The following is a 15631-nucleotide window of genomic DNA, read 5'->3' as shown; positions in this document are numbered from 1 at the left end:
CAGAAACCGGAACAGAAGCTGCTCTTTGCAGAAGGGTCCTGGGGGTCAATATGGTCTCGATTGCTCAACTCTTCATTAAACTACAGGTTTATAGGTTATTTAATAAGTCCAGAAGGCAGCTGCTGTAGGTGGGTGCTGGGGTTCCAGAGGGCAATGGAGCCCTGATATATATATATTTATATATGAGTATGTGTGTGTGTATGTATATATATCTTTAAAGTTTTTAAAATTTAAATTTAATTTTTTAAAAATCATTTTCTTTGTGACTAAGCTGCCATCACAGTTCCAGTAATCCATTTCTTTCTTTTTTTTTTCTTTCCTAATTATCTTCCCCTGGCTGGTACTCAGATAGTTTCTACTTTTTGCACTTCTTGGGGTAACTATTTCTCTGCTGTTTTTTTCATTGAAATTGCGTATCAGCTCACTGGATTCTGATTTACTAGAAACTGATTGTAGAAGGGGAGCGAAGCAAGAGAGTTTTTACAGGGATGTGTTTAAAAGTGGAAATTTGAGGGCTTTCCTGTTTTTGCTGGTCTACTTCTTTATAAAGGACTATGCAAAATGAGTATATGTCCCTCAAGGAGAGCTTGCAGGACACGGTCAAGAAAGGAAAAGACTGTAGCCAGCTGCATGTAGTTTGACCCTGTCATACTTACTCAGGTTGATGCTCAGCCTGGTTCCTTGGCCAAATACCAGCTTCTGGGCTCCCTGAGTTACACCACAGCACAAGGCTTTACAGAAACTGCCAACGAGGGCCCCCCTCTCCCCACTGAGGAAGACATCTGATCTGCCCTCCTAGCAGTCCAAGGCTGTGGCAGAGGATGGCGTGAATTTCACTAACCAGAGAAGTTTAGCACAGGGTCTCCCTGGGCTGCTCATTTTCTCCTTCACAAAGCCTCCTTTAGCAGTTGCAGACATGGTCCAGATTTTTCAGTTTCCTTGCCAATCAAATATTTAACATCTTCGTTTTCACTCCATAGAATTTTAACTTTTTTAAAAAAACAATAACAACATTTCTTTCAGCTTTTACAGAGCTCTCCCTAAAAACAGCTGGATTAAAAGAACCTTTAAAGTCAGAGTCTACTAGGTCTCCCGAGTAAAGTTAATCTGGCTTCCTCCTTAAAATTTCTGGTTTGAATGCGAGGGCCTGCTCATCTGGGACCTAATTTGTCGTGCTAAGACAGGAAAGGTGAAAAGGCAATGCAGAAAATCCAGGGGAAACCTGCGCCGTGAGATCTTCTTGTCCCTCCACACTTACTTGGATTTATTTTTGTGCTCATTCCCTTCCCCCAACAGGAGCATTACCAGCACTTGTCACTAACAGGGAGCCATCCTCAAAATCAGTTCTAGAGACTCCTACCCACGGGAACTTCAGTGTTGAAACAGACATGGTTTCTTCCTCTGCTCAGTGAAATTTGATTGAAAAATCATTTCTAATGTTGCCAAATGGAAAGGATTAGGAGAAAATCTGTTTGCCTCTGTTCTCCTTCCTCCTCCCCCTTCGTCTTCAATAGTTTTAAACTATTTATAGAAACGTCCCTTTAGGGTTAGAGAAATGTGGCAAATTTCTAATCTCTTCATCCTTTTTCTTGCTGTCTATTTACTGCAGTCATGTATTTACAATCTAAATTTACATTTCATTTCCATTTGCAGGAGCTTCTAATGCACTTTTCTATTACTTCCAGAACACTGTGTAAAATAATAAACTCTGCGGAAATAAACCAAATCACAAGAAGCGTTCAGGTCTGGAGGCTGACATTTCTCAAGACAGGTATGGGGCAAAAAACTTATTACTCTTTCAGGCAAGACTAAGATAGGGGCAGTCCAGTCAACTGAGCAACTAGGCTTGCAGGGTGGACGTGCTATGTCTAAATAACTATCTATTGAGCCTTGCTCCTTGGGATTAATTTGGATTTTCTTTTTAATCTAGTCCCCAAATACCAGCTTCCCATCTTTTAGCTCTTAGAATCTCTCTGACAGGGAAAGCTTAAGTTAAATCTCATGGGGTTTTTGGATCTCAACCAATATTTCATCTCAGTACACATCACAAATAGAGGAACCAAAAGAAGGATGAATATAACACCTTTGGGAGAGAATTTATAACAGTTCTTTGGGAAAGATGGAAATTACATATAAAAGTAGAACTGTGTGTGCTTTTTCTGATTATCACTTTTAGTATCTGCAGTACTCTAAATGTCCAATCCAGTTTGGAAATAGAGCAGCTGACTCACCTGCTCTTCAGACCCTTGTTAGCCGGTGAACACACAGGTTAGCCTGGAAATGCTTTTCTCTCTTATGTTGTTTTAGGCATAAGAAACTTTAGGAAGGTAGCATGGAGCTCACATAATACATACTAGGACATTCTGATTCTAACTTTTCTAATGGGGATAACAATTTGGTCATGAAAGTAGTTTTATTTTGAGATACTCATTGAATAGTTGGTATCTTTTGGGAATTATGAGCAAAAGTTAAACCCCAAACAATTGTTTGAAATGAACTCCCATTATCATAGAAAACAGAGATTCCCTCATGGAACAAAATTTCAGCTACATTAAAGTTAATTGAAATTAGGTTTGTTTTGAGAATGGCAGAGTAATATTTAAAATATCCCCCTGAGTATTGCATTTGGATTAGGGAATCCTTCTCTCACACTTCCAAGCTTAGTTGCCACCTTTTCAACGAGGGACACAGAAGTGAGTGGGTATCAAAAGGGGCTTCTCTGATGCAGAAAGCTCAGACAAGGAGGAGATGAAAATGTTCCATGAGGACCCAATTAGAAATGCAGCAGTTAACAGCATCCTGGGGCATGTTTTCAGAAGTTCATGGTCCTTCTGACTAATTTGAATATTTGCTTTCAATCTTACCTTTTCCCTAAATATCAGCTTGTAGTCAGTGTCAGTACCAGAAAATCTTACAAGGCTTCGCCCAATTTAGCTTGGCTCCAAGATTTTGAGTTATGGGGATTAGACAATTCTTTTCCTAATTGCACCAACGTGGAAGTTTTGGGAAGACAAGTCAGCTGACATGGAGTGCTGACTCAGTTGTTTAATCAGCAGGCTACATCTCACGATTTCCTTTTGGATTAGGTTGCATTGCATACTCCCAGCCATTGGTATGTATTTTAGTCTAATCTGTCCTTACATTGTCCTTTCTAAATGCTTTCTGCCCCTACACACTAAAACTTCAGTTCAGATTCCATTTGTCAGACACATATCTCCAACATTAACAAAAACATACTTAACATTCCCAAGTACTTAAAGGTGTTAAAGAAACAGTCCTGAAGGGGCTGCAGTCAGGGGCTGCCCACATTGTCATTTTCTCCAGAAAGACCCATGGTGAAAGATGCTAATAACTGGGCAGGAGATTCAGTTATCTTTCACTGAATTTCTAAGGATGGTGGCTTATGTTTGGAAACAAGTAACATTCATTAAAACATACCTGGTCTAACATTCAGAGTTACTCCTTTTCCAAATGTCAGCTTATTATTGGCTCCAGTATCACACAATGACATGAGGATCTACAAAAACTCAGTTGCCCCAACTCCCCTTGATATTTACTTAAGTGCTTACTTGTCATCCAAGAATCCCCCTGATAAAACCAGTTGTTTGTAGTATGGGACTGGTGGAAGAGTTTACAGACCACCGGGGGCCTTCCTTTCTCCTCACACTCATTGTCACCTTATTAGAAATGTACCAGCATCCCCTCACAGCACACTTGCTGTGGTAAAATGGGAACAGGAACTGCCTCCCTTGTTCTACAGAGGAGGAAAATAGAGGCTCAGAGAGTTAATCAACTTTCTCCTAGTATCATGGAAAATCTCACCAATTATAATAAAGAATGAAGCTTTCGAACAGTCTCCTTTCTAACAGACTCCTTAACTCAGTGCTCCACTGGCACTGTCATTCTCAGCTATTAGTTAAAATAGCACGTGAGGGCAAACAGCAGAGACCTGGGTGTAGTAGGAATACACCAGCAGTTGTTTGCATTGGAATCCATTAGTGGGACTGCTGTGGTTTGGACTTGGGTTATGAAACAGAATGGAAAATTTGGAAATCAGGGTTCCAGGGAGAAATTTGGAAGGATTAGTTATTCATACTTACATGGGTTTACTGTCAGTTTTGTTCCCTTTCCAAAGACGAGCTTTTCAGATCCGCCCTGAGTTACACCCCCACAGACTGCTTTACAAATACTGCCAAGACCCTTCCACCAGGGGCTGGGAGCCAGGGCTCCACCCACTCTCCCAGGGGAAGCATAAAATTATACAATTGTATTGCTATTCCTGAAAAGGGAGAGGACCTCTGGAACAAATGTGATTACTCTTTTACCTTACAGCCTGTTAGGTTGTTGTCTTATTAATTAAGTAATTAGTTAATCTAGCTGATCAGTAGTTGCAGTTAATGTAAAAGATCTCAGGCTTTGGGGCAGGCAGGCTTGAGTTTGAAACCCAGGACAAGTTTCCTAACTGTTGCACCTCATTTTCCTCATTTGTAAAGTGGGGAAAACAATAACTGCTTGATGATGTAAGGATTAAGAATATGTAACTGGGTCACAGTGGTCCTATTGATCAACCCCTGGCTTTACTTGCTGAGAGCGCAGTTCTTTAGGGATTATTTTAGCCACCTTAGAGACTACAGCATCAGGGACATTCCCTCCAGACATAATCCCCTCACTAGAAAGCTTTTAGTTCTGGAATCTGAGTCAAGAATTGAATTCCAGGTTCTCTTTCTTACTTCACCAGCTTGAACAAGTTATTCCACATCTCTGTGCTTCTATAGAAATATAAAATATAAATATCTCTTCTATAAAATGAGGATAATAATAGCACCTAACTCACAGACCTGGTATAAGGATTCAGTGTGATAAGAGAAAGATTGCGGCACATCAGCTAGCATATAGAAACCAATTAATAAATCATCATTACTGTTTTCCTCTCAAGAAGGCAAACACATCACCAACGTTCCTTTTTTCACAATGACCTAAAAATATGAAAGCCCCTGGGCACTTGTCTTCCTCTAACTGATAAACTAGCAGGGAGATGAGGGCTCAGAAGAGCCACCAAGCAGTTTGGTGAAGGGATTACATGATTTTTGTGAGAAGTTAGAAAAAGCTGCATCCCACTGCACACGTGCACATCCATGAGCATTGTTTAGCCAGGCAGGACTTGAATGTGGCAGAGATGGGGCAAGAAGCCATATCTCGATTCATTGGCGTAAAATGGATACATTCAGGCAGAGGATTCAATGCTCCCCTCCACTTACCAGGATTCACTGTGAGCTGTGTTCCTTCCCCAAAGGTCAACCTAGAGCCACCGGTTTGTTAAACACTGTGCTGGGGGGTTTTGCAAAAACCTGTGGCGTCAGCTTAATGAACCCAGCTTTGCAGAGCTTCCCAAGAACTAGAATTTTTCTCCAACTTCTAAGCTTCAGAGGAAAGATAAGTCATGGGATCTTTCTTTCCTGTAGCCTAGGGCTTCAGGCCTGAGAGATATGTCCAGAGATACGATTTTTACTTCAAGACACCAGAAGGCTCAACAAGCCAATTCTGTATACATATCCTATGGTCCAAAACAATCACATAGCTGATGCAATATATCATAGAATACAAACCCCACTGGGAAAGAAATTAGCTATGCAGAACTTATAGGTAGTATTCTATAGTCATAATCACTGTCTGAAGACAAGACTAGCATTTTCATTTTGTTTTTTTCACCCCCTCTCAGTCTGCAGATGACTGCACCTTTCCCCTAATACCAAGTTCAATTATTGTTCCACTTTAGCTTGCTTTTTCTTTCAACAGGCGCAGAATAATTTTATCTCCCTTTGGAACTCAGGATTTCTTTTTGAGTTCATTAAGTCTTGGGTAAAGAATGTTTGGGATGCAAATGATGCTGCTGTGCCAAGGACTATGATGTGTTTTTCTCCCTTGGGTTTGGGCTGGAGAGAACTATGAGCTGTCCTGGCTTTGCCCTGGACCTTGATATCAGGTTCAGTTGTGTGACCTTGAGCAAGTTCATAACCTCTCTGAGTTTCACTGTCTTCATTTGCAAAATTACTTTCTGAGCTGAGAGTCTTTGATTTGATTATTTGGATCTAATTTATCCAGAAATGCTGTGCAAATGTCCCTGCCCTCCCCACTCACCACCAGGGTATCTAATCTTCTTATTTCCTAAACAAAATAAAACAAACAAGCAAACAAAAGAAAAATAGTTCTCTACTTATTACATAGAGAAATAGAGTTTTCCAAGCCTACTATCTGATTTAACATTTGATCTTTTTAGAAGTTTGAAGTCAGAATTTTGCAATCAAATCCTCAGGGAGAAGTGTTCTTTCTTTGGAACTTCCAGATAATTCAAAAACCGAACCAAATAACCTGACACCTTTGGTTTAAAGATAGCACTTACTAAGCTTCACTCTCACTCGCGTCCCGTTCCAAATGTAAATTTCCTGTTTCCTTCCTTCCCACAGGAGCTGCTGCCTTTACATCAACTACAGGCTCTTGCTTACCCATAGGAAAGGTGGTTTGATCTTTACAGCCTTTTCCCACCGGATAAGAGAATTCATTATCTGGCCAAGTGTTTCAGCCCTCTGATTGACAGGTGTTAGGTATAGAGGGGTTCCGCTAAAGTTACCTCTGGAGTCGAGGTACTCACCCAGGCTCACACTTAACTCAGTCCCCTTCCCAAAGTTGAGCATCTCGGTGTTCTTCACACAGTACCCAGGCCCTTTACCAAAAGCCCCTGTTAGTGCTGTGCTGCAACTTCCTCCTCTCAGACCCTGGTCGTAACTCTAGCGTGATTAGGGGTGCAAGGGGGGCCAGCATCGTGAACAGTCATCTGGGCTTGCACCTCTCTTACTCATACAGCACAGGATTCAGGCCGTGAGGACAGCAGGACCAATCACGTCAGGATGGTCCAAGGTTCTCTGGCTACACAAGGAACTCATGTCCTGAAAACCTAGCAGGCTGTCTTTTGTTGTCCACCTTGCTCTACAGATTTATAAGAAGATAATGGCCTGCTGGTTTACAGCTGGTTCTGACCTAGGGCAGGGAAGGAGACCCTGGTGGGCCACCAGCGTTGCCAGGCTCCCTTTTTCATCACTGGAAAGACAAAAAGTACCACTTCTTTGTTGACTGCTGGGAGCCTAATTGCAGAAACATGTAATTCTTAAAATACTTTTTCCCTGTAGATTTTATAGATCAGCTTAAGAAAATACATAATTGGTGAGACAAACCTGCCCTACAAAATAATAAAATACGTGCTAAAGCCAATCATAAAATAATATTTTGATTGCTTGGTGTTTTAGGTTACCCATGCCATTGTGCACATTTTCTTCTGAAGCTAAGCTGCTTACCCAGGGCCACGGTGGTTAACCATGTCCCGGTCCCAGAGGTAAATCTGTTGTCATTTTTCATCCCATCTCTGGCCCATTGACAACCCCCCAACTCCCTTAAGGCAATGATAATGTTTCCTCAGAAACTGACTCAGATGATCCATGGGAAAAACTGTAGGCTCTTAATAAATATTTGTTTAAATTGAATTGTATTAAACATTCATCTTTTGTTCCTATTTGTTAAGGCACATTAAAATCTCCCACTGATAATTTTCAGATAGAAAAAAGAAATTCTGCCAAATATTACTTGCTGAGTTTCATGATTCCTCTAGTGCTGGCTCCAAATGTCAGTTTCCTATTAACCCGGTACCCACAGGAGTGAGCACCTTTACAAAAACCAGAGGCGTCAGCATGGTTGAAAGGGATGTGGCATCAACTTTGTTGACAGAGACACCCCTCTGTTCCCCACAGGGGCCCCATTTTGCCTGGGAGAGGGCTGCCCTCCTTCTGTCTTTCAGAGCAGAGATAGGAGAGAGCAGAGTGGATTTCAGGGATGAAGATAATAAATACGATAACAAAATGTTATCACACTAGACAGAGCCTTCTTCTTCTTCTTCTTTTTTTTTTTTGGCCAAATTGATGGTGTCCCAAAAACTGTTTTCAGCACATTTCTCTCTTCCAGATGTAATAATAACTGGATTTCAAGTTGGCATCTGGGCTTGGACCTCCAGGCTCTGATGAGTCACACACAGTAAACCAGGAAATTATGCTACCCCCTAATGAAGAAGCATGTTTTCCTTTTTCCTCTTGCTGGGCAATGAGGAGTTCAAGCAACATGCACAGGGGGATATAAACTAATAACTCTTGGGTCAGCTCTATAATTTTACCCATTAGCATCCTAGAATGTGAGACTTGGAAGGAAATGTAGCAACTGCCTGGGCCAATGCCCTCATTTTAAAGATGAAAATGCTGAAGCTCTGAGGGGTAAATTTGCTCAAGGTCATGTAGATAGGTAGAGGCAGAGCTGGGACTAGAATTCAGGATACCTGAGTTCCACTCCTGCCTTGTGTGACTCCCTTTCTGTGACTCAGGAGAACAAGGATCGTCTCTGGGTGGTCTCTGTCCCCAGGGGCTCTGCTAGCTGGTTCAGGGTATGATTATTCCTGCTAATTATACAAGAATAAGTCCATATATGAATAAGTCACACTGGGGAGGTGTTTGGCCTTGACACATTGTTTATGATTTTAGAGAGAATTATAGGTATTTAAAAATTTTATTTCTTAGGCTGCAGGCAACAGCAATTGGTAGCAGGGGAAATGGTCCATGAGATCCCAGGGAAGCCATGGAAAAGATAGAAATGGAAAAATTTGCCCTTTACCAAAAGGACAATCCAATGGAGAATTGGCTCTGATTATTCTTTCTCTGTAGGATTCATTTCAGAGAATGACATCGAGAGCAGGAACGGCAAATACAAAATGGTGTGGGGTTGCCTCCTGCTCCTGTGGTAGATATTGCTAATAGACACATCACTCTCTCCCTCTGCATATAGATGTGGCCTCAGAATCCTTCTCACCAGCATGCTCCAGATAGTCTCTACCAATTGTTACCTCTTGATCATGGAGATAGAATCTGTTTGCCCTCCATGCCCTGGGGAATAATAGGAGAAAAGACCCTGCAGATGGCTTTAGAAATCTGGTTAGCAAGAGTCGGGTCAGGTCCCACACAGCCCCATCATAAAAAGTATCACTGACCTGGTTGGACCAAGACCATTCTTGCCACAAGCTGCTCCAGAGGTGGCAACAGCAACACCACGGAGTGTCCCTTCTTCTTCACAGTTTTCCTTCAAACGTTGGCTTTGTGGAGGGCATTGGGTAAAAAATCATGGTAGGGTTCTTCACACTTGTTCTTGCCCATTGGGCCCTCAGCAAGGTCTTTCCCCAAAGCAGAGGCCCTGGGTCCCCATGGCGCTATCCCATCCTGGGGGTGGACGTTGTCTGCGGGACCTTGTCCCTCCCTGGTGTGCTTCCTGCAATTCATCAGGCCAGGTCTGTCCCAGGGATCTCAGATGGAATGTGGTACAGGAAGAAAGTGATGCAGAAATCCTTTCTCTAGCCCACTCACCCCCATTTCCATACGTTCAGACGTTTCTAGGCTTTTCCTTTTTAATCATGTTTCTATTCTTTCACAAGAAAGAGATGCACTTGTCTGTATCCATCCAAATAAATTTCCCTATGTCCTCTACTGTTGCATTAGGCTTTCTGTAGACAAGAAAATGTCCATTTGTCCTCTTATGGTGCTATCTCATATCCTTAAAGACAGTCCTCTTTGGGTGACTGGTGGAGGATAGTCCCTTTGGGCTGACAGAGAAGCAGCTACCAGTCTCAGAGTTGAAAAGGGAATAGAGACAGAAGCAGTAGCTTTGACTTGAATTGTGAACAAAGAATGTTTTCCTTCCCTGACCTATTTTCTATCAACCTCCAGTATGACCTATTTATGGAGATGGGATAATTAGTAGCAGCAGAGGGCGCTACAAGGTCAAAAACAAAGCTGCCCACCTCAAAGGAAACAGAGAGAAAAGTCCCTCTTCTGAGTGATATGAGTGATCAAGATCCAAGCTGTGGGACAAGGGTGACGTTGTTCGCCAAATCTCTTGGCTCCCACCTGGTCTGAGGGCCCCTCTTGAGCGGCAGTTTTGGGCTAATGAAAGGCAGCCCTGCTTCACTGATGGGCAGGTGGGGCCTGCAGGGTGAGTGGGGCCTGCAGGACCCTCAGCACCTTGGGGAGAGGCGCAGGCTGCAGACGCCAATAGGTTTAAGGAAGATGGAGTGGAGAAACTTAGGGGCAATACGTCCTTAGTGGGCCACTGAATCTTGAGACTCTCTCCTATTCTACAGTGGTGGGGTCACTTGATCATGTGTTGTGGCCTCTCATGAACAAGCCTGTTGCAACGTTTGGAAGACGTAAGACCAAGGGGCTGGAAGGCTCACTTCTCATGCTCCTAATGCTCTTACGGACTTGGGGGAGAGCACAGCTGGCTCATGTCTCAGGGGATCACAGAGCTCTAGGACATGCTTGCAGCACTGACAGCAAATTAAAGACGTCAGTCTTTTTCTTTTTTTAACCATTGATTGATACAACATATCAACAATCTTTTGCAAGATTTTGCAACTTTAAAATTTAGATTTACTCAGCATCTTTTCCCTGAACAGCACTGATGAGCGTAACACTCTTAGGAACTCTATTCATATGTCTATTTAATAAAAATGGCAACATTTAAATTAAATATGTAACAGCAATACCTGACATTCATAGGTTATTTATCTGCTGGGTGTATTGCATGTGTGACCTCACTAAATTTTCCGATAGTCCTGTGAGAAAAGCTATTACTATCTCCATTTTCCAGATGGAGAAATTGAGACTTGGAGAGTTAGGGCATGCTTAAGGTCACACAGCTGGTAAAAGCTGGTGCTGATATGAACCCAAGCAGGCTGGCTCCAGGATCCCACTCTTAGCCATTATACTGCACTGCTGTGCTAAGTGCCTGCCCTTCCTTTGGGGAAGGATGTCTTTCCAGGAATATTGCAAGGACACCAGGGCAGAAGAGTCATGACGATGCTACCCCAAGCAGGGCTCAGGTTATGTCTCAACCTTCTGTGTGAAGCATTATAGGAGAGGATGTGTCCCTCTGTGTGAAGGTCCATTAAACCCACTTCTCTGTGCTTGGGTATGGTCAGCTGTACCTGAGGTTGGGCAGTTAGAAGAGGAGGAGCAATTTAACTTGAAGACGGTTATGGTCTAGATCAGGAAGGGAACAGTCAGCTCTCACATAAATATCAAGCCCAGACAACATCTTTAGAGCAGGGACAGACACTAATAGACTGTGGGTGGGAAGTGAACAGAATCCTTGGGCTTGGAAGAACCGGAAGCTCTGAAATGGACTTCCGCCAGCAGGGAGCTGGGTCTCGTGGACTGGACCCCTGCCGGCAGGTGGCAGTGCAGGCATGGGCAGTCAATGCACCGGTAAGGCAGCCCCTGGGCCCTGAATCTCCCTCTTCCACATCCAGGGGCTCTGAAGATGCTCATGGTGGGACTCTGGCCTGCCTGGTGCTTACTTTTGGTATTCTGCATGCCTAGCATCGCCGGATAAAACACAAGATGCCCAGTGGAATTTGAATTTCAGATAGACAATGAATACTTTTTTAGTATAAATGTGTTCCAAATATGGCATGTCCCAACTATCCATATTACTGAAATTTTTGTTGTTGTTTATATGAAATGCACATTTAACTGGGTGTCTTGTATTTTTATTTGCTAAATCTAGGTGAATGGTGAGTTTTTAAGTGAAGAAATTGTATTCTTTTTTTTTTACACAGATATTTACTGATTGTGATGTGGTCAACACAAGCCTAGAGGCTGGAGACATATCAGTGAAAAGATAAGCTCCCTGCCCTCATATAGTTTATATTATCGTGTGTGTGTGTGTGTGTGTGTGTGTGTGTGTGTGTGTGTGTGTGTAGGGGAGAGGTGAGATGGAAGAGGCATAAAATAAACATGCCTGAATCTGATGATTTCAGATACTGATGTGAGGGAAAATAAGACCAGAGATGTAATTGAGGTTGGTGACAGGTGGGGTGGGTGACTAATTTAGTTGGAGCTGAGAACTGTTAAAAATTGGAGATGGAGTTTCAGGCAGCTAGAAAAGAAGACATAGAAGGGATGAGAAGGAAGGCCACTGCAGCTGAAGGGAAGAAAGAGAAGGAGCAGATGTGGGGTGAGGCTGGGGAGGAAGCAAGGGCCAGATCATTTGCAGATGTTACAGGCCTGGGAAGGAGGTCCAGCTGTCATCATCTGATGTACATTTTATGAAGAACTGGAGAATGGATTGTCCAGGGACAAGAGCAGAAGCAAGGGGACCAGTTAGTGCGTTGTCGAAGCAGTCCCTGTAAGAGATGATGGTGTTTATAGAAGGTGGTGGTGGTGGAGATGGAAGAAGTAGATAGACTGGAGATATATTTTCATGGTAGAACTGACAGTTCTTACTGAAGAATTGGATGTAGGGAAAAAGGGAAATGAAGGACCTTCTAGAAATACTCTTGGAAACACTCCTGCATTTTGGGGAGTGAGTTAGTCCGTGTTCTGTTTTTTACAGCAGAGCTTCCGAACTGTTGTCATATTCATGGCTTACGTGCAAAATCGTATTTGTAGGGCTTCTGGCTGTGAGGGGCTGGCTCAGGGGCTCCACTCACCCCAGGTACACGGGCATTCTGAACCCTATCTCAGCAAGCTTGTAACCCACTCATGGCAGTTCACCCGCCAGGAAGCTCTGTTCAGGATTTTCCAGCTGGAGCCAAGTGTGTTCTGCAGTGGGCCCAGTGAGAGATAGAAAGTCAAGCTGGTGAAGTGCAAGAAGCACTTAGGATCAGGACACTCCCTCAAGCATCTGAAATCAAAGATTTCTGGAATTCAGGTCTATTACAGATTTTAGAAAGGATCTTGTCCAATCCCTTTCTTCCCTCTTCACACAGAGAAGTAAGGGAGTTGTCCAAGGTACTCTTTCATTTATTCCATTTATTGAATAGAACAAAGTGTGTGGAGCTGTGCTAGATGCTATAAGACAGTGTCGCTCAAAGTACGACATGTGATTAATGGACTAGTACACCAGTCTGTGACCAGAGGATACAGAAATGGAGAGTGAACTACTTTTGCAGCAGTTGGATATCCAAGAACGCCATCATTAGACTTGCTGTTTTCTTTCCTCCCTCACTTCCTCTCTCCCTCCCTTCCTTTCTGTTTCTTTTCTTTTCTTTTTTTTTAAAGTAATCAATTTTCGTTGCCATATATATTAGTTCAAGATGGACTGGGGCCAAAATCATAACAGCAATAGCAGTTTCCTCGGCTGAGCCCATTTGTCTCTAGGAGTCACGGCTGAATCAGTCACATGACCATCAGGGCTGCCAGTCTCCTCTTCCTCCCGTCTGCTTTTGTTAGAACCGTCAGATATTCTCTGAGATCTTAGGAACCCTGTTTTGTTGTATATCCTCTGCCCTGGTATGAAGAAAAGATGATTCTTACTGTGGGCTTTAGCTTTTTGTTTTTCTGTAAGTAGATTCATTTGTTTACATTCCACTTATTCCATAACCCCATTTCTCCTTCTCTGACTCTTGAAGGCTTTTTCTCTTGCACTCTTGGTTTTTGGTTATTTTCTGCCTTTCGCTTTATTTCTGTGTCCTTCTCTTGCCTCTGCTCATTGAGTTCTTCTGGGCTAGGCATGGCCTGTACTCAGTATCTAGGGGGTGCAGAATTCACTATTTCCTCATTTGTCTTTTTCACAGACAGGGGCATGCTGTGTGACAAAGTAACTCAGAGTTCCCCGGACCAGATGGTGGCGAGTGGCAGTGAGGTGGTACTGCTCTGCACTTACGACAGTACATATTCAGATCCAGGTTTATTCTGGTACCGCATAAGGCCAGATTATAATTTTCAGTTTGTCTTCTATGGGGATAAAAGCAGATCTCACGGTTCATATTTTGCTAAAGGACGGTTTTCTGTGAAGCACCTTCTGACCCAGAAAGCCTTTCACTTGGTAATCTCTCCAGTGAGTACTGAAGACAGTGCCACTTACTACTGTGCCATGAGCACGATGATGCAGGTGCCCAGGAAGTTTTAACACAAACTCCTGGGGCATGGCTCAGCAGAGCTACCTCTCAGGGTGGGTCATGTCTGGGACTTGGCATCCTTCTCTTAGCCATTTTGTGTTCCAGCCTGGCCTTTAGAAGTGACCTAAAGTGTCTTCTGAGAAATAAATGGCCTGGTCAGATCCAGGGGAGCACCCTGGCTTCAGAGAAGCAGAACATCTCCCCACTTCTGACTCAGTGGGCCCTTGCCACCTGAATGACTCCTGGTAGGCAAGGGAGAACTGCATGTTTAGGGAGCATTGTCTTTGTGTCCCCAGTGCCCTGGTCAGCCCTGATACAGAATGGGGCTTGACAAGCCTGTGCTGCATTTCCTGTGAGGGTTTCAGAATGCAGGTTCAGGTGCAGGTGAAGGGCCCGTCAAGGTGAGGCCGCCAGCAGTGTCTTTATTTTAGTCACCACCATCATTTATCCATTATTATGAATAGGTCTGTTTTCATTTCAGAATTAAATTAGGGCCAGATGTGGTGGCTCATGCCTATAATCCCAACACTTTGGGAGGCTGAGGCAGGCTGATCAATTGAGGCCAGGAGTTCAAGACCAGCTTGGCCAACATGGCGAAGCCCGGTCTCTACTAAAAATACAAGAATTAGCCAGGCATGGTGGCTTGCGCCTGTAGTCCCAGGTACTCGGGAGGCTGAGGCACAATAATCGCTTGAACCTGGGAGGCAGAGGTTGCAGTGAGCTGAGGTGGTGCCACTGCATTCCAACGTGGGTGACAGATTATGAGATTCTGTCTCAAAAAAAAAAAATTAAGTTAGACACAAAGTTATTTACTTAAAAGACTTTTCACGAATTTCCTTTTTTTTTTTTTTTTTGCATCTTTTTATATCCAGCCACCTTCTTTGATGTTCTTTGACACCTCTATTTTACTTATTTTATTTGGAGAACATTTTCTTTTTTTTTCCACTGAAGAGCACTGAGGCTTTCCTGGAAAGTTGTGACTTCCAGAATTCCAGCTGCCAAGTCCCTGAGTTTGGAGCTCAGTGGTGTCTCCAGCAGAGAAAATTTCCTCTGGGGCAAACTGACTATGCGGTGTTGAAACAGATACATACCCTCAGTCCCTGGGAATCAGTCTCTCCTTCCTCTTTTCTTGAATTATCTGCCTTCATAGAATTATTAGAGGTATTAGATGTACTCTTAGAAATGGAAGAGGCTTTGCACATTATTTTATAGAAACTACACTGCAGTCCAGAGACATGGTGGACATTCTCAAAGTCGTATATCTGGCTAATGACGGGCCCAGAAATGCAGCGTTACACTTCCAGGGCTCTCTCCTGCAGCTGCACCCTAGGTGGCTCTATCAGTGAGTGGTTTGGGCAGCAGTTTATGTACTCTTCAGAAACACTGGACAAGAGTAGCCACTATATGGAGCAATGGAAAGAACAGGGGATGAGGGAGCCAAAGGCCTTGGGCATGTGGCTTGGCTTTCTGGGGCTTCTGTTCTAATGCCTACTGAGTATGTCACATGTCCATCTCACAGTTCATATATCATGGCCCCAGATCAGAAGGCAGCCATAATTCCTCCTGGCTCTTGCCTTAAATCTTCTCTGGAGGCTCCTTTTGGTTTGAGAAATTCATGGTCCTGTGATATGCCAGGTTTTGTTTTGT

General features: G+C 43.3%; 1 protein-coding gene across 6 annotated transcripts in view; it reads right to left on the bottom strand.

Moving 5' to 3' along the window:
- LOC101925857 (T cell receptor alpha chain constant) overlaps positions 1-15631 on the bottom strand; it is a 487011-nt gene that overhangs the window by 66887 nt on the left and 404493 nt on the right. The window contains exon 1 of one of the 6 annotated variants that reach the window (XM_015453560.2): positions 9080-9728. The exons of 1 other annotated variant lie outside the window; for it this stretch is intronic. In XM_015453560.2, the coding sequence (XP_015309046.1) occupies positions 9080-9098 (19 nt within the window). In that variant the 5' untranslated portion in view covers positions 9099-9728. Of the gene's footprint in view, positions 1-656; positions 824-3438; positions 4158-6649; positions 6788-9079; positions 9729-15631 lie in introns of those variants that run through there. 4 more of the 6 variants (XM_015453558.3, XM_015453553.3, XM_065548623.1 and 1 more) reach the window with 4 other exon arrangements.

This window comes from Macaca fascicularis, chromosome 7, assembly GCF_037993035.2.
Source record: "Macaca fascicularis isolate 582-1 chromosome 7, T2T-MFA8v1.1".
NCBI classification, from domain to species: domain Eukaryota; kingdom Metazoa; phylum Chordata; class Mammalia; order Primates; family Cercopithecidae; genus Macaca; species Macaca fascicularis.
This window is presented reverse-complemented; position numbering and strand designations above follow the sequence as displayed.